The 25,510-nt window shown below is 40.5% G+C and overlaps 1 protein-coding gene and 1 long non-coding RNA gene across 3 annotated transcripts; one reads left to right on the forward strand and one right to left on the reverse strand.

The window, feature by feature from the left end:
* The first annotated feature begins 1,875 nt into the window (after positions 1-1,875).
* On the forward strand, positions 1,876-24,329 carry alpl (alkaline phosphatase, biomineralization associated). Of its 2 annotated transcripts, none has more exons than XM_080421105.1 (12): positions 1,876-1,982; positions 5,790-5,968; positions 7,331-7,450; positions 9,506-9,621; positions 10,433-10,607; positions 11,723-11,898; positions 13,123-13,263; positions 13,434-13,503; positions 13,741-13,875; positions 14,887-15,078; positions 16,109-16,228; positions 21,004-24,329. In XM_080421105.1, the coding sequence occupies exons 2-12, from the start codon at positions 5,890-5,892 to the stop codon at positions 21,273-21,275; spliced, it is 1,596 nt and encodes a 531-aa protein (XP_080277231.1). In that variant the 5' UTR covers positions 1,876-1,982; positions 5,790-5,889; the 3' UTR covers positions 21,276-24,329. The 2 variants fall into 2 exon arrangements, with proteins under 2 accessions (XP_080277231.1, XP_080277232.1); XM_080421106.1 differs by having other exon boundaries at positions 1,886-2,005; positions 5,814-5,968.
* Positions 21,777-24,724, reverse strand: LOC308079576. Its single transcript, XR_013932617.1, has 2 exons — positions 23,280-24,724; positions 21,777-22,029 (listed from the first exon to the last, which is right to left on the reverse strand). It is a non-coding gene; the product is annotated as an uncharacterized lncRNA (long non-coding RNA).
* Between the last annotated feature and the right edge of the window lie 786 nt (positions 24,725-25,510).

The raw sequence follows: 25,510 nt of genomic DNA on the forward strand, positions 1-25,510 counted from the left end.
CTTTTAAGATAAAGACAAGAAAAAGACCACTACTGCATCATTCAAAAGTAATCGGCAAACATTGGCTAAATTGTCAGTCTAATGGCCAATCCGTCAAGTCCATGGTTAACTTCAATTAACTAAGCACTTTAATATATTGTTAGTTGACAGTTATACGTTGCTCTGATGAAGACCAAGAATGACTAGATTGTAAATGTACATCTGACAGTCTATTTTAGGGGAAATCAAGTTGAGTGAGTCTATAAAATAGAGCTTGAGAGAGAAGCTAACTTGTGCCGAGTTAAAGAGATGGAGATTTTGCACCTGTAAACAGAAAAGTCCTATCTGACTGTATTCAACAACGTTAAACTCACCAACATTGCAGCTGTAGGCCTACGGGAAGCTTGAATTATCCTCTTTCTATCGGCACAGTTGTTTCATAAAAAAACACCATAGACCTGTCATATGATATGAGCAAATTTCTGTCAATAAATTCCGTGCAGGTGATACTTTTTAGGTGTTGGAGTTTGGAAGCGCTCGTTGGAATTCACTCAATGGTCCTGCGTACCACCTGTTTCTAAATTTAACACAATGCAGGAGGCAGCAGGAATTGAAAACGAGCGCTTCCAAACTCCAACACTTAGAATAGCCGATCTACAAGCTCACACAAATAGCTGATCTGCAAAGCTCACAATGCCTTGCATCCGCTTGTAGATCTGCTATTTTCAAAGAAAAATCTTGGGGGAAAAGTCAAAATGTAGGAATATTTTCAAATCCACACAATCTTATATGGGTCTCTCTGGCACAAAATATTTTCAGAAGGTTGGGTCTACAAATGTATGTTGGTCTACACAGAGTAATTTAGAAAGAGAGTAATGACAGTAGCGTCGACTCCTATTGTAAGAATGGAATGCGGAAGTGCTCTGTCTACGTCAATGAGATAGTTCCAATGTTTGGAACTATAGCCCATAGAGGCCCGCTTTGCGGCGAGATCAAAGCGTGACGTTACTCTCTCTTCTACACTCTGGGTCTACACTTTAGAAACAAGCCCAAATAAGCAACAACACTTTAGAAACAAGCCCATATAAGCAACTACACTTTAGAAAAAAGCCCCCAAAAACGCAACCCGCAACTACCAATATTTACAAGCAATTTCACAGAAAAACAAGCCTAAAGTCGCTTATAATAAGCGGACATGGCTAGCCTACACACCAATTCAGCAGTTGATGGCTTTCACCTGGTGTTGCTGTAGGGCACAGATCTTAGGAGAACTCCTTCTATACTATGGACCAGAGCAGACAGAGAGACTGTGCTCAGAGAGGCCAATACACAGGCTATGTAGTAGGCTATATGTGCAGTGGTGGAAGAATTAGGCTACTCCGATATTTTACTAAACTAAACGTAACAATACCACCATAAAACATATTCTGTTAAAAGTAAAAGGCCTGTGTTCAAAATGTTACTTGACTAAAAGTACAACAGTATTGGCATCAAAATATACTTAAAGCTCTTCCAAACAAAATGTATATTAAAATATATTATTTATCGGGTCCTATTCAACAAAGGCAGAACCCCCACCTCTGGATGCAAAGCATTTGCTGCAAGCTATCTACCTAATGAGTTCATTAATTGTCTCATAAATGGTAAATGACATTTTACATTTTGAGATAGGCCACCTATTTCAAATAGGAGGTCATTATTTCGAGCAAGATTCTCACTATTTACTACAGGAAAAGGAGGTTATTAAGGGATCACCCCCCCCCCCCCCCCCCCATCACATTAGTGTAATGGCCGCAATCGACAGAAAGGGGGTGCTCATGATCCAGATATTGTCATCCCATTCCCAGCATGGCATCAGTATTTAAAGGGCGGGTTCTCATCATTGTGGGACACAGACCGCTATTCTCTCTCAACCCCCAGGAACCAGAGCCAGGCTGGACCCTTGTGTGAGTGAGCTACCGCTGAGAAAGTACGATACTTGTTGCTGCAGATTTCCACGTGAAGTAAGTAAAATAACCATAAACTTGTATACATATCTAATACACCGGTTGGGAGACGTATGGTATATCGACCAACGTTGGGTGACATATGGTATATCGACCAACGTTGGGTGAAACATTCACTGGTTGCACTCCGAATGTAGTGCACCCGACTTGCACAACACGCGTTTATCCTTGATCAAACACAAAGATCAAGTCATGACTTGTTTGCAATTACTTGTTTATTTCACAATCAAACAAGCAAAGACCAAGTCATGACTTGATCTTTGCTTGTTTGATTGTGAAATAAACAAGTAATTGCAAACTGGTTTATTTCACAATCTAATGGGTATGTCTGTTATTTCCACTGTTGTCATCACAGATATTAGAATTAAAGCTTACCACAGGAAAAGGAATCCAATTATCCAAGGTGGAAGATATATATTTTTTTAAATTAGAAACTAGAAAAAAATTGAAAAACCTGTGCTCCTCGGAGCACAGGTCTCCGCCAGGTCAGGTAGGTTATTGTGGGCCAACAATGTTCGGAATTCGCCAATAGGATAGAATATGAAAAATCGGACGGATCCGTCTTGATCACTTGACTATAGAGATAATGTGTACCAAAAAAAATTAGGGGTAATATATAAAAACATGTTTTACATAAGTCGGCCTCCTGGTGGCGCTATAAAAGGTAGATTTGAAAAATACATGGCAAAGGTTTTTCCTTGGCCTCTCTAGGGAGTGCGCAGGCCTACAAAGTTTTACACAGATTGGTGCAGATAGGTAAAACAGGCCTGTTATAGCACCACCATGGCCTAGTGGGAATGTGAGTGCAAAATGTCACGGATATTGCACGCTGTGTTCATGATTTGAGGCAATTTGTTCAAAACGGAGCACTCCTGCAAACCTAGCCAATCAGGATGGTATATGAAAAATCTGAAAGACCCGTTTTGTTTAATGACTATAGAGATACTGTGTACCGATTTGCGTGATGTTTGGAGAAAATCTGTAGGAGTACTGTCAAAAAATGTATTTTGCAAAACATCGGCCTCCTTTGCCCATTAGAGAGTATGCCAATATAACATTTGGAGCTTCTAAACTGAACAGAGACTAACACCTCTGGTGTTCTGAAAATGTTTAATGTCAAGGATGTCGACCCCCAAATTGATATGTGTTAAGCCGCAGAACCCCATTTGAGAATATTTTGTGCCAGGGAATCCTCAAGAGTAGATTTGTGTAGGGTTATGTTGTTAAACTCTTCCTTGATGGGGACCCACTGGAACCGTCTCAAGGACCCCTGGGTGTCCCTGGAACCCCACTTTGAGAACCAGTAGGCTGCAATGTCAGTGCTGGTCTCTACAGCCTGCAGCTACTGTACCATTATGGAGCAGTCCCTCAGCTGTCACAAATCCATTTTCAGCTTTATCCTACTTTGTGTAGGCTAAACAAAATGAAATGGATCTAATCTTCCATCTTGGGTCTGAGCTTTCTTAATCAGTCGGCTTTATGTGCCCTGCACTGCTTATAGTATTTTAAATACATAATCTGCTATTGTGCCACTGACACACAACTCCAGTGTGAGCTATCTTCACACACACTTGCCGCAGATTTCTTTCTGAGCTGTGGCAAAGCCACAGAGCAGCCTGGTGTGGCACTACCGTGGGCCCCCTGGAAAGCTCTCTCACTCATTTTAAGTTTGGCTTATATAAACCTGGACGTCATAGTTCTTATTGACACCATGAACATTGAACTTCATGTGATGGTGACCAACTTGTTTTCTGGCCTGGCACAACTAGTTGTGGTTGCACTGCTGTGCTTCTTCACCTTCAGCCTGGACGGTGCACTGCCTCTAGGGGTGGACCTACGCATTTATGAGACCGCATTCTATGCAGGCTCACTCTGTTGCAGGCTGAATGAAGAACACCTGCTACCGATCATCATAGTTTTCATTTTTACGACCATACTTGCTCAGGTTTTCCTCTGGCTTGGTGAGTGGTTGGTCTGTTTCTGAACTTATTGAAGACATTTGGCACAGTGATTTGTTTTTGTTTTTTGCTGATGAGGTGATTATTCCAGATTCTTTGATATTTTTTCTTTACCATAAACCAAGAAACCAAATATCCGCCTTGGCTAAAGGGAAATTTCCCTTTGCATGAGTGGTACCGGTAGATGTTTTGTTTTCCATGCATGAGACCTGGGTTAAAATCTAGGTGGTTGGTTACCTTGATGCCATAATTCAGTTTAGCCATGAGGGAGGTCAAATGAGGGGTGAATGTAGAAGAGCTTTGTCTGAAGACCGGAAGCCTAGCACTGCATCTTTCCTGTGGTTGTGATGTTTGGTTTTATTCCCATGAAGGAGAACAGGGTTTGAATTGATTTATTGGATAGTTTATTGACAGTTTAAAAGTGCAGCAGTATGGATAATCACAAACAAGCCAAAGGCTTGTTTCCATTGTGGTCCATGTAAACATTTAACATCTGTACAATAAAGAGTCAAGAATCATGGTGTTTGTTTATGCTTTTGTCAGCTCTAAACAAATTGGCCTGGTATGTCTTGGATTCACTACGGAACCTACAATGCTGCACAAATAAGATTTCACATTTTTTGTGAAAGTGAAAAGGTGTTCAGGTCAACAATCAGGTCACTGACCAGGTCAAGTTTATCAACAGATAACTTCAATCTAAGCATATTTTAAGCATAGCACCAATTCCCTATTTGCTATATTATTAACATAGCAAATTATAAAGCTACCTTTGCTTGTATCACGATTCATATCATAATATTCTGTGAAAAATAATTTTCATTTGAATTGTTGGTCAGAATTGTGCTATCCCACACAGTCCTGTTATGCAACTCCAGGGTAAAAACAGTGACCGTCAATTGACATGGTTGCAAAATGTAATTAAATCGCAGGATTTTGCTGTGTAAGTGGCGAGATTGCCATACAATTTTTTTTAGTATTCCTGAATTCAAGTTTGTAGTGAAAATAAACATTTAAATGATAGAGGTGTCCAGTCAATCAATCATGTGGCGTTAATCGGCTTTGTTATGGCCATTAAACCTCTCAGTGATATGGTGCTCAATCCCATTAAAGCGACCTTGACTATTACCACACACAGCAAAACCCGGAATGTTCATTCATCTAAGAAAGTGTAAAATTGCACCCTTATGGGTCCATTTTTACACTTTAAGAGTTGAATGATCACTGCCGATTTTGCTGTGTGCACAGGGAAAGGGAGGAGGAGGGTGTAGATAATTATAGATGAAGGCCGGACCGGCCAGGACCCGTAGGGGCCTCTGTTGTGACTGCTTATATTCACAGCGAGGTCTCCAGCTCAACTTGACCAACTTTCTCTTTTGTCCCCTCTAGTGCAAGCCCAGCAGACGTGCACAAGATTTTAACTTAAGGGAATGAGACAAGGTTGTCATGGCCCAGTGCGCCGGAATATCTCTTCTTTCACGACTTCAAAAACATTGTACATTATGTTCAATGTTTCTTTTGGCAAGGCAGTAAAAACCTCCAACGGTTCCTTTTTAAATCAATTCAGTAACTATCTTTGAGCAGTCCTCCTCAAAAACTGCAGAATGTTTGAAACTATACCCGTTGTGTTTGCAGATACAACTTGTATCTGCACATATGATTGCACTATCATGCAAAAATGATTAGACTGAGCACATTTGTTGCTTTTATCATAAAAGCAACAAGTGTGCTCAGTCAAATCATCCTCGAGTAAATAAAGGGTAAGGATACATGAGAGAGTGACTGAGCGTCACTCAGATGACACAGACTTGATTACTAGTGTGTCGTCCTCTGCTCTTTTCTTTTGCAGGTGTGAGAGGACAGTAGACAAGAGCCCCATTAGCTCTTCAAAGTGGCATGTTTCAGCCGTCTGGGATCACACCTCAGTCATAAAGAGAGACAACGACAACATGAAGACGACAGCCCTGCTCATCATTTGCTCCTCTCTCATGTCAGTTGTAGTAGCCCAAGGGAAGCCAAAGTTCCCTGGTAAGTCAAGTCTCATTCACACATTCACTAAAATCTTGAAGTTATCTAGACATTAGGGCTGACTTAATTTCTTCTTAGCGTGAGGTGGCTTGATCTACAAATACACCCCACAGCAATGATGTACAAGTACACCCCCTGGACATGACGCTAGTATGTTGCAGGGATTTACCCTCAATCCAACCCTTGATGCTGAGTGCCAAGCAGGGCGGAATTATATACATATATATCTTTTTGTATCTATTTTACACACACACACACACACACACACACACACACACACACACACACACACACACACACACACACACACACACACACACACATTCCTTATTTATTCATTTTTTTTATTTTAGCTCTGTTATCAAATTGATGGTGCCAGACAAGATTGCAGGATCTCAGTAAGTTGCTCTTATCCAGAGCAACTTACAAAATGCAAGGCCAGAGTAAGTGCCATGAACCCTAGTCAACCAATGGGAATTAGAATGCCAAGAAAACAATTACTGTATGTGCTACAAAGTATCTTGGATTACAAGTAGACTTCAAACCTGGCATCTCTATAAATAGCACACTTAACATACTTATCCTTAAAACTATCATCAAAATGTCATCAGCTTCCGTATCAGGAATCAGGCCAATGCCTTTGAAGAAACAACATAGGTTTTGTAACAACCAGTGGACTTGAACAAAGACTGACACTGTGGATTCTTAGTTTGTGATGGACTGGTTTCTCTCCATAAGAAGATTAAGGCCCCATCTTATCGTAACGTGATAAATGCAGTGCAGACTGGTGGAGGCTCATGTGATATTGCCAGTAAGAAGCTTATGTTGGTAGATGTCAGTAGATGTCAGAGTGACTTTGTTTCAAAGAGCTGTCATAGCGTGATGCCATCGATACTCAAAGTACTCCTAATGGTAAAGTTCTCCTGTGTTTGCATCACACATTGTTTGTTGACAAGAGAGCTCGACCAATATATCGGTTTGGCTGATATATCAGCCATTATTAGATTATTAGATTTTTTTTTTACCCCTTCGAATATAAAATTTGTAACATTTAAAAAGAATCTATAATATATAGAAGAAAATGTTGCACTTTTTGAAAAAAATCAATCATAACATCTGTAATTGGTGTACTACGACTCCAAAATCGGCATCAGACCCACAATTCTGGCATCGGTTGGGCTCTAGTTGATAAGTGTGGATCAAATAGTTAATGTATAGCACAAGGGTTGGATCGGGGTAGTTAATATTTAAACTCCAGGGTGAAATATTCCGGGTCAATATTTGACCCGGCCTCCACACACAGAATACCCTGGTTCAAATTCAATATTTGTATGTCCTCTTCTCCTGTGGTATGAAATGCAGAACAAGAGAAAGATCCCAAGTTCTGGAATAATTGGGCCCAGCGGACTCTGAAGAATGCTCTACAACTTCAGAACCTAAATAAGAACATAGCAAAGAACCTCATCCTCTTCCTCGGAGATGGTAAGCAATAACACCAACAGTCTTTCAGTACTGACCCTTGCAACACACAATGATAAAATTACCATCAGCATTTCTTAAATCCACTTAAATCAATTTTCAGCTGTATTTTGATGAAGTGGGCAAGAGCTCCTCACTGAAAGCCTGCATTGTTAATGCGGATTCCACATTTTACCCCTTTGTCAATTGTGACTGATGAGATTAAGTATGCACTATGCAGTCAGCCAAGAATCTCCATTCAGCCAAAGCTAGGTTATGGATCAATGTAATCCCGAGTGAGGGTGAATAGCATGTTTAAAATGTTTAAAAAACAAGAGCAGTGGGGGAAAAAATAACAGCTGTTCTGCCAATACATTACTGGGCTTCTGTTTGTGTCAGGTTACTCACAAATTATCACTCCTTCTACTCTTTCTGCATGTGTTTGTGTTATGTCTACAGGTTCAGTAATACATGACAGGGCTAATTGGCCATGGTACAGTAGTTAGAGAAAAGTTAGAAAATGCAAAATGTATGACGCTCATTTGTCAATGGTAAGTAATTACTAGGATCCCCTAGGGAATCATGCTTGTTTTAGCAAGTGTGTTCCCTATGATTGCCATTGTGATAATAGCATGCAAACACAAAAGTCACTGAGATCATGGAAAGTGGCTCTGTCACACAATGAGCAATAGTGCTTGCAGGTGCTATTTGACATCTATGTCATAGTACTGTGTTGGTAGTTAAAGAATAGGCTATGGACAATTTAATATAACACTGTTTGGAGTTCCACAGTCACAATTACCCTAATTACCATGAAGGACCTGTGTATCTGCTGTGTGAAGCATTAGTAAGGCTTGGCAAACGTCCATAGTATTGTAAGCTCCTACTTTGCACATGAGGTTTTTTTTTGTTTGTTGAATTTCCATTGTATTTATCTCTTGTTTTTGTTGATTACAATGTACATGCAGTATGTACATGAGATGCTTCACAACATGAGCTCAATATCAACAATGTATCTGTTTTATCTCTATATTCAACAGAGATGGGATTATACATCATAATATGATATAGCGCGACATAAAAGTGTGATGATGTGCGTCTGTACAGCAGAGGAAATTATTTATTCTACTATTTAGTACTATTATTATAAGTTTAGATGCGGCACAATCCTACTGTCTTTTCTTAAGTTTTATTTTTAATCATATCAAATAGTGGCTGAATTGTATCATATCACATTTTGAATCAAATCAACCCTAACCCCAACCCTAGATGAACTCATAATTCCATCCCTAGGCTAAGCAGGTGAATGAAGCGTGGAACCTGCAGTCCATGCTAGGTAGCCAGATTGAGCGTGTGCGCCAAACATTTGATATATGGCCCAAGACCACCTTGACACACTGCAATGTCCATGTTTCATGCAGTGATTTGGCCAATCCAACTTCCCTTCCACTACTGCCAGTTTTAACACGTGTTATACAAAAAATACATGGCTCTTAAATTAATTAGTAATAAAAAAACGAATCCGAAAAATGAATTGGAAATAATAATACAAAAACAGCTTGAGCACGCCTGATTCATATTGTATGATGTTAATTCTGAGAAGGTGAGCACCAAGTTCAAAGTGTTTTTTGACATAGAGTATAATTAAGCAATAACTCATGACATGCCATAGTTTAATGTGACTATATCACAGGTTAAGGGTCTTTATTCGTCCCAATGCGAACCCAATATCATCCACTTCGCATCAGACCAAACACGCCCCTTAGCTGTGATATAATCACAATATACCATGACATGTCATGAGTTCATGCTTAAAGTACTAGCTAGCACATTCCAAAGTGAGAGAGACGGGGTCGTCAAATTATGCAGTGAACGCAGCAACACACTGAAAATGAAAGCAAAAGACACACGCACGCACGCACACACACACGAACACACACACACACACTGTGTGTGTAACATACATAAGCTGTTAATGTACTGTAGGAGACGGGCTATGCTCTTTTTCTCTGCCCCCCTGAGGGGAAAATGGATGGATCCGCCGGTTCCTCTAATAGACGGTCTGCTTTTGTTACTCAGGAATGGGCGTTTCCACGGTGACTGCTGCACGAATACTGAAGGGGCAGCTGAGCGGACAGAGTGGGGAGGAGACCCAGCTAGAGATGGACAAGTTCCCCTTTGTGGCTCTGGCCAAGGTCTGACTCTCTATTATATCATAGAGGATAGCGCTTCATATTGATCTGCCACTGGTTGGTAATAGCTTCCATGGGTCCGGATGACCGTAAAACAAGGTCATACACTCTGTCATATAATATTGAAAGTGCATTATGTTACAGATTTTTTTACACGTATAAAAATATTAATGCCTCAGGCAATACTGCATAGATTGTGTATTCATGGCTCTCTATTAATAACTTGACTACAGTCATTCTTATTCAGCATGTTTTGACTTTGTCTTTTGAGCTATATTCTTAACATGATTGTTGACCTAGTGAGGGGAAGACGGGGCAGGAGATCAGCCAGAGAATCGCAGGAGCGGTATTGCAGTCGCTGCACCACACTGTTGTGACGAAAAGAGAGCTGAGCCACAAGGCAAAGCTCTCGATATAGCAACCAATCTTTGTTCCTACTCTCACCTATGGTCGCAAGCGGCCGAAATGAGTTTTCTCAGATGGGTGGCTAGCACCTGCCTTAGGGTGAGAAGTTCAGTCACCCGGGAGAGTCTCGGAGTAGAGCCACTGCTCCTTCATGTGTTAAGGAGCCAAAGGAGTGGTTCAGGCATCTAGTACAGATGCTTCCTCCCAGTACCACTGGGAGGAAGCCACAGGGCAGACCAAGAACCAGATGGGGGGATGCTGGCCTTGGAACGCCTGTGGATCCCCCAGGATGAAGTGGCTAATGTGTCCCAACTCTCTGCTGGAACAGCGCACAAGCAATAGATCAGACATGGAGATTATTGCCATTTCTAGCGCTACTTACTCATGTAACTGGCCTATTTCTCTGCAGACTTACAACACAGATGCACAAGTGGCAGACAGTGCGGGCACAGCAACAGCATATCTCTGTGGGGTCAAGGCCAACGAGGGCACAGTGGGCGTGAACGCAGCTGCCGTTCGCTCCCAGTGTAACACGACAGAAGGCAATGAGGTCACCTCCATACTCCGATGGGCCAAGGACGCAGGTAGAATCCACAGAAATGATGAATATGCCATTCAATGATATGCCATTCGATGGATGCTTTTAACATTTTTATTCAAAGAGCCTTACAGTGCCACGAGTGTATGTTTTGTGTACATTGGTCAGTGTGGGCGGAGTAGTAATCAAAGCTCTAAATCCTGCCACGCAAAAACAACTGGTATGGAATTTGGAAAACATTTGTTGAAACAAGACACTCCATTTCCGAAGTTCAAGGCTATATGCAGAGAACTACTCAGGACCACACAGGAGTACACAGAACCACATACCATGCTGTGTAGGAACACTCCAATCAAGTCCCTGTAAATCAAGTTAGATGAAAGCTACAGTAACCCAAGTCACAAAACCTCTCTAATTTGTCTTGGGACTTTAACCACATAAACCCTAACATCCCTATTTTGGGCATGTCATAATAAGCGAACATTTGGCAAAAAATAGGTGAACATTTGGCAAAAATGGCAGAGCTACAAGCTCACAACGCATCACGTGACATGTCGTGAGCTTGTAAGTAGCCTTGGGAACCAACGGGCAATACGACCCATAGATCATGAGCCTATTTCCTGTTTATGTAGTGTGATGCAGCTTGATATGTAGCTATATGTATAAGTACACCCCCTGGACATGATGCTAGTATGTCACAGGAACTCACCCCCAATCCAACCGTTGATTCTGAGTGCCAAGCAGGGAGGCATCGGTTACCATTTTTATAGTCCCTGGTATGACTCGGCCAATCTTGTATTGGGTTTTAAAATGTATTTTTCGTTAATTCAAGTGAAAAAAATTGCCTGTGTGGGAATAATTAACAATAATTGACAATAATATCGTAGTATTTATCATTTATTTACCATGTAAATCCCTACTATCAGTTGCTTGTATTTTGTCTTCCATGCTGTTTCACTTGTTTCAAGGCTGGGAAAAGCAAACAAATTGGTGCTCTTTTGTAGGGTTTCATGATACAGTTCAGTTCGGCTTAATGACCTGCGCATGTTTTTTCTGGCAATTGTACTGTAGATGCCTCGAAGACACGGGTATCTTTGTTACTGTATTTGTCTTTCTGTTCAACTCATTCAACTTATTCAGAAACTTGTTTGTTTTCTACAGGCAAGTCTGTGGGAATAGTGACGACAACCCGTGTGAACCATGCCACCCCTAGTGCTGCTTATGCCCACTGTGTGGACAGGGACTGGTTTTCTGATAATGAGATGCCATCAGAGGCAGTACAGGCAGGGTGCAAGGACATCGCCAGGCAACTCTTTGAAAACATTCCCAACATTGATGTGAGCTAGGACTTTAATGTTGTGCTCTTGTTTTGTCTTGTTTAATTATACAGTTAATTAAAGGCTGTGTTTGAGTTTTATTTATGTTTGTTACACACAGTCATCGCACTGAGGAAAGCTGTATAGGGCAAAAACAAACTGTGTTTTGGGTGTTTTTGTTCTACTATGAACAACTATCTCTTTAGTAAAGGTATAATAAGTTGGAATTATTGGTTGTAGTTTATAAACACAAGATTCAAAATTGGCCCCTCCTCCCCAGCTCCACAACACCTTCTTCTGACTGAAACTGAAGCTTACTCATTGCAGCTATTATAAAGGCTAATCTATATTTCATCACATGACTGTCATGTAAATTACATATTTTCAACTGAAGTGTTTTTAGCAGCTGCAAAGCTGCTCTATAAACAGACAGAGACATCGTCATCCGCGACACCTATTTGTCATTGGCTGTCCTGGCTGTCCTTCACTACTTTAAGCCAATGGGGACACTTCCCCGTTTAAGCCAATGGGGAGACGGCCCGTACTCAGCAGTACCACCCCTCCCCTCCCTGAGGAAATCAAGGCTCCTTAGTTTCTTCAACAACAGTATTCTGCAAGTGCAACGTAGCTCCAGACGGTGCGGACTACAGAGTTAGCTTAAATGCTAGCGTGCTTCCTCAGACCTACTTGGACTATTAAGTTAGTATTTGGCCATGTTCACCCTGACTTTAATCTTCGCTATTGTTGGGAAGACCTGTGTGTTGTCTAAGAAGGTTGCCAACACTTATATAAAAAACATAATTAGCGTTTAGCGGCGCACATTCAGTGTTGCCAGGTTTGGCGAGAAGTCAGGCTATAGAGTTAGCCTAAATGCTAGCGTGCTTCCTCAGACCTAGTTGGCCTATTAAGTTATTATTTGGCCATGTTCACCGTTACTTTAATCTTCGCTATTGTTAGGAAGACCTGTGTGTGTGTGGTGTCTAAAAATTTTGCCACCAATTATATAAAATACATAATTAGCATTTAGAGTCGCACAGTTGCCAGGTTTGGCGAGAAACAAGCAGGTCTATGATAACAATCACACACACACGCTGACAAGCCGCACACACACACACACACACACACACAATACAGCATGCAGCTGTTAATAATATGACTGTCAAGTCATATTTATTCTTGTTATTCAATGACCACAAAATGTGAATACAGTACGTTTTAGATCTGACTTGTTCTGTGGATTTCCAGGTGATTATGGGTGGAGGGAGGAAGTACATGTTTCCCAAAAACACATCGGATGTGGAATACCCTGGAGAACAGAAACACCGTGGGACCAGGAAGGATGGAAGAAACTTGGTGCAGGAGTGGATTGACAAGACGAAAGATAAGGTGAGATATCCTTCCATTCCCATCTTTACTCCTCTCCACCAAGTCCTGCTTCCCTCTTTTGAATCTTACCAATTATATTCACAAACAGTACTGTGGCAAGTTATATTAGACTCACTATACAATGTTTCCCCCTCGCCCCCACCCCTCTCCGTTTTTCTTTTACTTAACAGAACGGCCATTACGTTTGGAACAAGAGGGAGCTGTTCTCAGTGAATCCTAATAACGTGGATTACTTGTTGGGTGAGGTTCCAGTCTCCTAGCGTCCTTATGAACATCTCATCGAAGTTTAAGCCCTGTTTAAAAAATAAATAATAGAAAATAAAGGGGAAAATAATCTGGAAATAGCCGATCCATAAACGCAGCTTGTAGACGTGCTATTTTTGGAAACATTTTAATCAAGTGTTTAAAGGAAGTGCTGTATGAATTATTTCTCCTGTTATTGTATTCTATATGAACTGTGCTACTGTGTTATCTCAGGTCTCTTTGAACCTGGGGATATGCCGTATGACCAGGATAGGAATAGAGAGACAGATCCTTCCCTGACAGAGATGGTGGAAGTGGCCATTAAGATCCTCAGAAAAAACCCCAATGGATTCTACCTGCTTGTGGAGGGTGAGTTGGCTCATTTAAGGTGAAATTGGACAGCGCAACTTTCCTGTACTCTCCAAAACCAAGAAAGTCTTGATTATGCCCCCCTTTGACTTATCTCAGACCCCAAATACAGCACACCTTGCATTAAAATGTAGAATCTATCTAGGTAACTTATCTGGATAATTAACAATCCTATCTCACCCTTACCACCTCCAATTCTGATTAGACTCTGATTTCAACATGCATGTTGTTCACAGCTTAATGTATTAACGTGTATTTTTCCTTATCCAGATAAGGCATGCAGACACAGATCATAAGTATAATATACATGCTCACATCCCGTACCATCCCTCTCTCTTTTCTTTTACTTAACGGAACGGCTATTACGTTTAGAACAAAAAGGTTATTTAAAAAGCATAAGTTTCTGCCCAAAGCAGTACATTTGGCCTAGTATGATCGTAACAATGATAATGATATCTGATATATATGCAGATAAGGGTTTATGTTTGTGGTATTTCTTTTTTATTATTATTTAATAACATGAGTCATTGTGCCACAGTCCAATGTGTTTGGTGCTGATCTTATGGGTTGGTTGGTACAAATATCCATACTCATTTGTGGAATGCTGTAAATGTCTTTAGAGCATACTGGTGATATCAGCACATCGACAATATCGATATATGAAACTGGACCAGTAGGTGCAGGAAGTTACGTGTTTGGAACCATGGTTATAATGTTTGCATAGAAACAAACAAGGTAATGAGTTCCTTCATGTTACGTGGATGTAAAGCCTAATTTATAATATGTTGCGCACCAGTGTCTGCCTAAAACTGCTGATCTACAAGCTCACGTTGCATTGTGACTTGTTGTAAGCTTATAGATTGGCTATTTGTGACACAGGACACTATCATACGGCTAAGCACAAATCAGGGTTAAAGTTGGCATACCGGGGATGTTTTGCCGGGGTTGCTGTGACTTAACTGTCTCATCTGTTTATGGGAGGAAGGAAGCTAATCTGACATCTCTGTGCAGGAGGTCGTATTGACCATGGGCACCATGAGGGCAAGGCCAAGCAGGCGCTGCATGAGGCTGTGGAGATGGACCGGGCCATCGGACGAGCAGGATTCCTGACCAGTCAACATGATACCCTGACTGTCATAACTGCGGATCACTCCCATGTGTTCAGCTTTGGAGGCTACACAGCTAGAGGAAACAGTATATTTGGTATGTAATGCAGGGCCTGAAATTCAGATACTCTATAGCAGTGTTTATCAACCTTTTTTGTGCCAAGGCACACCTGGCATAGCCAAAAGATCCCAGGGCACACCTAGATATACGGTGTATATATATATATAATTATATATATATATATATATATATATATATATATATATATATATATATATATACGGTGTGTATATATATATACACACACACTAGGGGTGTGCCGATTTCAAACAAATATTTCTGTTTTTGCATTATTCAGACATGCAAACTTGTAGCTTTTCAGCTTCCACTAGCCGTTTTGAATCCAAATAGGGCAATAGTGTGACACCTGACCCCAAAAAAAACAGCATGTTGTCACCCTTTTCACCTCGGGGCTGTTTGCATGCCTGATTATTATTATTGTAAAAAAAAAAAAAAACTTTTCAAAATGATATTTTTTCAAACCTTCTTCAAACGGCGCGGCACACCTCAGCAGTAGCCCCCGCCCAAAATTGGGACGTTTGCCAGGGTTGATAAACACTGCTCTATAGTACCATATGGGAATTTTTATGTTAATTTTAAAGATCAGTTGAATTAATTTTAAAGTAGATTTTATGTATGAGTATAGGTAGCCTACAGTATACTAAGAGGTCAATGCACAATGTTTGTACAAGTATTGGTCTGGTGTTTATTACTGGGTTTTGGCAAATGCTCCAAGGGAGAGGGAGCACTGCTGAGTGCGTGATAGGCCAGCGGCCATCCACTCCTGCATTGACATTGGCTGATTATATTATTGAGACAACTGTAAATGTGTGCAGGAATTACTCGCACTATAAATACATATTTTTCAGAAATCAATTAAATGATGCGCAAATTCCCATTGATATGATGTAGTATTATGATGTGCACTGTGTTATGATGTGCACTTTTTATTAAAGAAAGATCAGAGGGAAATCTGCTTGAGTGTTTTAAATCACCCAATAACTATAATAATAACTAGAATTTGTTTAGGTGGAATACGTAATGGTTTCTCTGTATGGTTTCGCAGGTCTGGCCCCCATGATGAGTGATGTGGATAAGAAGCCCTTCACGGCCATCGTATATGGGAATGGACCAGGTTTCAAAATGGTCAACGGTGTCAGGGAGAATGTTTCCACTATTGACTACCGTAAGTGAAACCCTCTCAACACCACCCTCCCAATACAGTGTTACAAAACCAGACGAATCTGCCAGTGCAGAGATTTATTTTTGCTGTGATATTAGTCTGGCCTCGCCGGGCTAGATTAGATTAGATGTCTTCATTATCCACAAGGGAAAATAGTTTTGCTCAGGTCAATGCATACATTCAAGAAGACAATACATAAACAACCCCACAATTAAAACACCCAGCAAAGTACTTCAATTCTATAAAAGATAAAAATTCAAAAAATGTAAAAGAGACTTTAAAAGAAAGCAATGTCCTCTCCACACTTGTGGAGCACCCAGCATGCGTTTGTATATGTTTTGTGTGTGTGTGTGTGTGTAAGTAATACAGTGTAACATTGTAAGTGTATTCATTTGAATGAAGTCATTTTAAAGTAGAGAAACAACTTTATTAGGTAGAAAATAAGTTGTACATTAACGTAAATGTATACAAAAAGGCTCTGTTAGGACTTCTGAAAGTCTCCCTAAGTTTTCAAAGACACTTAATTAAATGGTTAGCTGTTGTTACACACTTTTATTTGCACTCAGAACTAATACAGTACTACTGTGTAATTTCAGTTTTCTTCAGTAGAGGAAATGTACATTTAATGAAATAATCCCAATGCAAAATATTTTTTATTCACTTACGTTACCCATACAACTCCACCATAAAACTACCGTGCCTACCACACGCGTATAAAAGACCAGCCAACAGGCCTGAAAAATAGCCAGCTAATGTAAATAATAGGCTACAATTTAACCCAGAGAAACGTGCAATAAAAGTCTGCATTAAGCGCAACAGATCACCTCATTTAGCAGCTTCATGATAAGCAATAAACAATTAGGCCTATAGATCGTAACAGCAAGACCAACCCTATAGATAGTAAGACCAACCCAATTGCTACAATAAACAATGTGAAAAGCCTTTTCACTTTTGCAACAGGGACATTTTGCCTGTCCCTGTTACATCAAACTCTTGCAGAAAGACCTCTGCATCAATTCCAGTATTATGATATTCATCAGTGCAAGTCATTTGTCAGTCATCACATTCCTGAGATTCAAGTGGCATAAGCAGCCGAAGGAGCGCCAACTTCTGGCAGTGCGTACAGTCATCATTAGGAGACTGTTCATGACGGTGTTTATGTTTGGTTAGTCATAACAATATCCAAATAACAGCAAGACCAACCCAAGCTGCTACAATAAACGATAAGTAAAGCCTTTAAAGTTGATTTTGCATCTCCCTGTTGCATCAAAATCTTGCAGGAAGAACTCCACATCAATTCCAATATTATGATGTTCATCAGTGCAAGTCAGTCATAGTCCTGAGATACGTCTTTAAGTGACATAAACAGCCGAAGGATTACCCAACACTGTTAGTAGATACAGGCATCATTAGGAGTATGTTCCTGACAGTTTGCGTGGAAGTCTGCAGTTAATCAGAAAACCCAGAGCAATTGTATGCCTATTGTGCTGCCTCCATAGTTTAAGCTTTATGGGCGGCCATAGGGTAGTATGGTAGAGAGGAATGGGAAACGGAAGGTCCCAGGGCCAAATCCATGCCCCGGCAAAGTGTTTAGGTGTCTCTGAGCAGGACACTTAACCCCTAACTGCTCCCCCACTGCGCTCATGTCTGAACACTTGAGCATTGAAAGGAAGGGAAGTTCGCACACTGTAGCTCCCAGTGGAAAATGTATTCAAGTTAAACAACGTTTCGACCACTGTGGGTCTTCATCAGGTCTGACCACTTGAGCAGCCATCAGCTGGGACAAGGTTAAAAAAAAACAATTTCCCCCCACGGGATCAAATAGGTCTTATTACTCCATATCTGCAGTCAACATTGGGCATCAAATCTCCACACTTAATCCTTTACTGTATCTCTTGCCATAAACTGTCGGCAATTTGTCGAGTAGAAGGTACTGGGATTTAAGACGTGGCATTGCCAGGCATACTCTGTCCCTCACCTCTTGTGGTCAGGTGGTGGATCTTTTCCAGTGCTGTTGTGGGTTTGCAGCAAGTGTGCTGGACCTTTGGGTTTGTGTATTGTATTGACAAGGCAATGCCAATACGTGGCTTCAACACTTGCAGCCAGAGACCATGCTTTCTCCCACATTTCACTGTATGTAGAATTATCTTGCTCTCAAGATAATTCTTGGTCTCAAGCGTTGTCACAAGATAATTCACAGTTCAGGTTCTGTAATCTATTGCTCAGTGTCGTTAGATGGTGAAGCGGCTCCAGAGTAATAATTAAACAAATTCAGTGTCTAGCTCAACCAAGGTCATTAACCTGTCATCATAGCCTTTGATAACAGTTGACAGGTACATACTGTATGCTGACACCAGCAGGTATCAGAGAAATGTTTGAGGCGTTTCTTGCTGCTTGTGTTAATAAGCATAACTATAACTGTAAGCGCTTTGGGGAGGCTGTAGTGAAGCTTACTATTTTCTTGTGTTCAGGGTGTAACTGCGAGGTTTAACCTTTCTACAGTGCACGTCGACTGCAGCAAAATACAGTACTCTGATGTGCGACCTGTCCGAACATCTTCCCTGTTCATCTTACACTGACTTTCCCAGCACCATCATACCCCCTATATCCAGCTATGAGCAGGATCTAAAACTAATTATGGGTGGCCGTAGCCAAAAATGCATCACAATTAAATTCTTAAGATGAATTCAGCTGTATAATTGCACAAAAAGCAATTAAATTAATTGCTCTTTGTTAGTTCAAATACAGTACTACAGAGATTAGATCACAAATAAGAGGGAAGTGGGCCGGCTGTATCCAGGGACTGGCTCAATGTTTTCCTTGTCTGTCTTCTAATATTTAGGTATTTAGGCTGTGGTATCTTTAACAACTGTGTCATACTTTTACTTAGCACAATTTAGACAGTATTATATTTTTCTAGAATACATTACGTCTGTTTTTGCTTCATGTTTGTGCTTCATGTGGCAATGCCTATTGCCAGAGAGCACAGAAAGGGGGAAGGAAATGCAACACATTTTTATTATTTGTATTATTAAATGATATTTTATTCAATTAAAAAAATCACACTCAACTTTTGAAAATAACCAAAACTATACAAAGAACAAATCAATCCCTCCCTCCTCCCCTCTCCCACACAAAGAGAAAACAACAAAACAAAATGCAAACAACCACAAGAAAACTACCAACAGAGAAGAATGCAACCACCATATAGGCTACACACCAGAGACAACACTGAAACAAAAAAGAAAGAAAGAAAGAAAGAAGCAGATAGGGGAATAAAGGATTAAATTAAAGCACAACAACACTTTGGTAGAGGTTTGGGTTGTGTAATTACCTTGTCATTCTGTAACTAGTCCAATTGGCAAAATATCCTGCTCCGTTGCATCGCTGATTAGAAATCATGATCATCCAAAAATAGCCTCCTCATTGACTTACACTGCACGGTGAAACAGCTCTCAAAGTCACTCTTTTAGGACATACATAAATGAACGCAAAAAAAAATGATTCTGCCAATAACCTCACAAAACAAATAAAAATGTTAACTTCTGGATGCCAGAGCAGAACCTCATTTTCAGATCGGCCTGTTTTAGCGCCACCAGGAGGCCGATTTGGAGGCCGATTTTTGCAAAATATTTTTTGTGTATTACTCCTACAGATTTTGTCCAAACATCACACAAATCGGTACACATTATCTCTATAGTCATGTGATCAATATATATTGACATATTCCATCCTGATTGGCCAAGATTGGATAAGATTTGCTGGAGTGGCTCGTTTCATAAATGCCAAATCATAAACGCAGCGTCCGTTTGCCGTGAAACTTTGCACGCACATTCCCACTATGCTGAGGAAGAAATGCCACTCTTTTCACATTGTCTTGTTATAGCGCCACCAGGAGGCAGATTTTTGTAAAACAAATGTTTTGATATTATGCCTACAAAATTTGTCCAAACATCATGCAAATTGGTACACATTATCTCTATAGTCAAGTGATCAAGACGGATCTGTCCGATTTTTCATATTCCATACCGATTCGCGAATTCTGAACATTGATGGCCCACAATAACCTACCTGACCTGGCGGAAACCTGTGCTCTGAGGAACACTTTTTCTAGTTATATTTGTATTGGACAGTTGAACAGTTGGAAAGTTGCGTTTTTTTGGGCTTGTTTCTAAAGTGTGGTTGCTTATTTGGGCCTGCTGTCTAATGTTGATTAAACTAGTCGTTCTCAAATATTTTCATGTCATTCTGAAAATATTTTGTGCCAGAGACCCCCATAACAGATTTTAGTTTTTAAAATGTTTCTAAAATATTCCAAAATTCTCACCTTTAAAAAGAAAAAAAATGCAGATCTACAACGCTTTGCATCACGACATGTTGTGAGCTTGTAGATCCGCTATTTTCAAATAGCCAATCTTGTATAGGTTCAGAGTACTCATTCTTTTGGGCTTGTTATCTTATTTCTCTCGCAAAATTTGGCAACACTGAATACCATGTGTGGAGGATTAGCTCCGAGCGCCATGAGAAGACACAAGTTTCATTGTAAGAGCAGTATTGACATTATTTCCCCTAAACAACCAAAAGAAACCAGAAGTAAAAAAACAAACGAGAAAAACATTTACAGGAAAAAAGAAGCATGATGACTTGACAAAAATAGCCAAGGTCTCTAACCGCTTGCAAAACAGTATATTATGTTGTTGTTGTTATTATATTGTATTATCTTTAACAATGCTGTCTTATCTTTACTTACAACTTTTCCTTTTCTACATGGTTGACAGAGGAAAACAACTACCAGGCCCAGGCAGCAGTACCTCTGAGTATGGAAACTCACGGAGGAGAGGACGTGGCCATTTTCTCCAAAGGACCCATGGCTCACCTGCTACACGGGGTCCACGAGCAAAACTATATCCCCCATGTCATGGCGTATGCAGGCTGCATCGGCCAGAACAGAGACCATTGTCTGGCAAGCGACGACAGTACCAGATTAAGCTCAGCGTTACCCAGCCTGGGCCTAGTACTTTTTATCAGACTGGCCCAACTTCTGTGCTGACCCCACCCCCTCCAAAACCCATGCTCCCACATTCAATCCCTCCCTATTTTAACCACGTTAAAACCACGTAAAACCACGTTTTACGTTTTGTGTGTGTGTGTGTGTGTGTGTACTGTATGCGCGTGTATGTGTTCGTTTTACTCAGCGGTTTTGACCACGGGACCACTGTCACTGTTAGGATAGTTGAATCTTTTAACTTTTTTAGCATTAATGGAACAAAAAAGACAAATGTACGTTTTGTATAACATTTTGTCTTTCTTTTTAAAGATTAACATTCATGAAATTCTAACTACAAAAAATGTGTAGCCGCTGATTTAAAGACATGATTTTGTGGTTTTATGGAGTTCGACAACTTGACAAAGTCTGAGAGCACAGTGTTTTTTCTGCTGGGTTCTTGGGAGGCATAGAAGTTCCTGACTACCACTGTGCTAGACTAGGGCAGTGATTCCCACAAATAATTGTCAAAACACTATGATTTTAATGATAATATATATAGTATAATTAGTACCACTGATCCAAGCCGGAACACAATCAATTGATTTGATCATTCAAATAAACATGCTCCGAAAATGCACGTGGCCCACACCCATCTGACCATGTTAAGTGGTCAGAAGGGTGGGCCACGAACGCTTTCGAGAGTTTCAAGTGGGCCCTGATACAGAAAAGGTGGGGAACCACTGGACTAGAGGTTTTGAATACTCCACAGTGCCTCTGACTTCACCGGGTGGCCATACGAGCGTATTGTATAAGGCGACTCTCCATCAAACAGACTGGTTCAGACTACTTCAGACTGCAACAGACTGGTATTTGGTTGGCAAAAGTTGGCATTTAGTCTGTCAGCCGACTTGCCCATTGAGATGCTAATCTGGGAACCAATCGCCCCCAAAAAAAGGAAAAACAGCGCCCTCTGCTGTTCTTGAGAGATTACTTTTAGCATAGCCTGCCAGCGTTGCCAGGTCTGCTTATTATAAGCGACTTTGGGCTTGTTTCCCTGATGTTCCCAACGTTTTTGTTTTTTTTCTTCACTGACGTGCAGTGGTGTAAAGTAACTAGTACATTTACTCAAGTACTGTACTTAAGTACATTTTTTTGTTACTTTTACTTTACTGGAGTATTTACAATTGTCTATACTTTTACTCCACAAAAATTCTTTGAAATGTTTAGTTACTAGTTACTTTGCAGATATAAATCATTATAAAACATACATTAACCACTTTAGCCCTATTTTATACCTATAAGCTATTTGAAAATAGCAGATCTACAAGCTCACAACGTGTTGCGATGCACGCGTTCTGAGCTTGTAGATCTGCTATTTTCAAACATTTTAGTACTTTTACTTTAAGTAAATTTTTATACCAATACTTTAGTACTTTTACTCAAGTAAATGTTGAATTCCGGACTTTTACTTGTAACATACTCGGAGTACATCTATTGCATTGATACTTTTACTTAAGTAAAACATTTGAGTACTTTTTCCACCACTGCTGACGTGTACACAACATTTTTGAAAACGGTTATTCGAATAATCAAAAATAAGTACATTAATTTATTTAAATTAACACCCAGAAAATAGCCAAAACTGAGCACATTTCGATCTATAAGTCCAAATCTCATTTGAAAAAAATATATTAAGAGTATATGAAAGCCAATTATAATGTTTATACAATTGGAATCTTACACACCTGCTCCCAATAAATTACATCACCACAGCGCAAAAGTAGGTCAACTCAATCTCTCTCTGGGAGCAACAACGAGAAACAGTGAATGTAGGTTTTCATAGACATGGTCGCGTGTTTCTCTCACAGAATCTGGCAACACCGAGCGCTGTTGTTGTCACACTACTTCTCTGCTGCATGGCTACTCCAGTTGGCCAAAGAACTGAACATGTTCGGTCGGCCGAAAAGGTCCCGACGGACCCCTAACCGACTGGACGACTATATCGAACGCTTCCCGACGCCAAGTTGGCCCAAAGTCGGTCTGGTGGAGAGTTAGCTTAAAGGGTACCCGGGCTGGGAGGGTAATCTACAGCTCAGGGTGCCTGTCAGCAGGGTTGTTGAACTGTGAGGAATAGGGTGTTCCTCCACACATGCTACATCCTCCCAGACAGTGAGGCTCCTCACTTTTAGGAGAAAAGAAGCGGCGGACAATTACATATGTAATTGGGGGAGGAGGCATGTGATTTCAATACCATCCCTGCTAGAGATGTGCGGATTGCAGTTATATCTGCGGACCCCGCGGTTATGTACAAATTCACATTATGATTAATAGCGGATCGGTTGCGACCGAGTGAAATAATGCCTAATGAGGAAAATATGAATTTGAGGAAAATATGAATTTGGGTGTATCTTCTTCCAATGCTGTGAATTCCAAGTCTACCAGCTTTTTTGCTCGTCCGCTGTCATGTCCATCTCCAACAGGAGAGGCTCATTAACGCACAGTGCGTACTGTGTAATGCACACAAGGCACAGCAGGGTAACGTCATTGATTCTTTAAATCTCCTTCCCTGCCGACAAGATCGGTCATGGTCTAATCATGTTATTTCCTCTAATAGTGTTGGCCTGTATACAATTAAAAGCCGGGCCTTTAATAATGGCTGGGTGGCTTGTCAACACAAACAAATGAAGGCCGGGGGGGGGAGACAGGTGGTTTTTAGTAACATACAAGTGTCACAAGGTATGATACCTTGTGACATACCTCTCAAAGTGGTCCAGGGGTCCTTGAGGGGGTTCCAGGGGGTCCCCAACTAAATTAGTTCATATAGCATCAAGATCAGTTTAACCACTTTAACTCTATACATCTGCTATTCTTTTCCAAAAGAATCTTGAACATTTTAACAACACAAATCTTGTATGGGGGTCCCTGGCACAAAATATTTTCCGAAGGGGGTCCTCAGCCAAATACATGCCATGTTGAACACGTGCAAGTGTCATTTTCCACAACAATAGAGAGCGAACATGGTTTCCAGGTGGTGGTTTGATGTAAAATTCAAAGCAAGAGCTTTGCAGTTTATGTAGAGGAAAACTCAGGAGAGGAAGCTGCAATGAGCTTTGACATTGACATAAAAAGAATCAGGTGCTATAATTTTTGTTGATATGAATGTTTAATAATGGTAGCGTGACAACTTTGTCAGCTATATTTGGTCAAATTGGTCTATTAATATTTACGGAATCCAATTATCCTGTTTTAGTTTATATTTTGTTTGCAGCTAAATGTAATATTGTTTTGTTTCAATAAATGTACCCGGTTTGTTTTACTGGGTTCAAACTGACAAAAAATCTTGATTAATTCATTCAGATCTGTTTGTAAAAATACAAATAAATACCTTTCTCTTATATACGCCTCCTTCCATTAAAGTCACCCTCTGCATTAGAGGCAAATAAAGGCCCCGGCCACTATCGGAAGTACGGTAAAATGTGTCTACACATCCAAAGGTTCTGCTGTTTCACATGCACAGGTTCATGAAGTTAAATTGTTTGGAGTATTAAGCAGCAGTCCTATTGATAAACGAGCTCCATCAGAGCCTTTCCGGCAGATGATTGATTGATTGAACACTTTATTAGTCAGAAATGTAAACAACAGGGAGGTAAAGGATGGGACTCGTTTCCATTGTTGTCCTATGTATTCAATTCATCAACTCAGCATAGAATATTAACACATTAATGCATGTCATCAACAAATGCAAACAACAACATGTACAAAGGACAAAAAGGGAAAACGGCGGCAGTGAATGACTGCTTTCAATGCGAATTAAAATCTACCTCCCCTTGCGGTCTTCTGATATTCTTTCAGGACAGTTTTGAAAGAAACCAGTGAAGCTCCCTCTGCATGGTGTTGTCACTTTGGAGAAGTAGTTAACTTATGAGGGCACTGTCCCTTCCTATCTTAAATACCAATCCTATTAATCAAAATGGCATTTGAATGAGGGCTCCAGCTAGAGTCTTTAGTGCACATTTGTTGTCCTAAGAGTAATCCTGACCAAATATATTGATAATTAAATAAATATTTATAATTAAAAAATGTATCATAATTTCCCCCTCTTTAACCCCCAACCAAGCATAAGACACGAGCAGCATTTGTCGCTGTGAGATTTGAGGGTGTTAAGTTACCAGGTGTGTCCACTGCGTTCGCTAATGGAGAGGGGGGAGAGCTTCATGTCTGCGGTCAGGAAAGCGGTAGCCTACTGCAGCTAAACAGATGTTGCTATTTAATTTGTCCTTCTCACAGTACTGATTCGA

This window comes from Gymnoscopelus braueri, assembly GCF_963280865.1.
Source record: "Gymnoscopelus braueri genome assembly, chromosome: 3".
Taxonomy (NCBI): domain Eukaryota; kingdom Metazoa; phylum Chordata; class Actinopteri; order Myctophiformes; family Myctophidae; genus Gymnoscopelus; species Gymnoscopelus braueri.

Excerpts from the sequence above, each read along its gene's own strand:
- alpl (XM_080421105.1), top strand. The coding sequence starts at position 5,890 with ATGAAGACGACAGCCCTGCTCATCATTTGCTCCTCTCTCATGTCAGTT. Across the intron at positions 5,969-7,330 it reads AGGGAAGCCAAAGTTCCCTG|AACAAGAGAAAGATCCCAAG; the intron begins GTAAGTCAAGTC and ends TATGAAATGCAG. Across the intron at positions 10,608-11,722 it reads CCGATGGGCCAAGGACGCAG|GCAAGTCTGTGGGAATAGTG; the intron begins GTAGAATCCACA and ends TGTTTTCTACAG.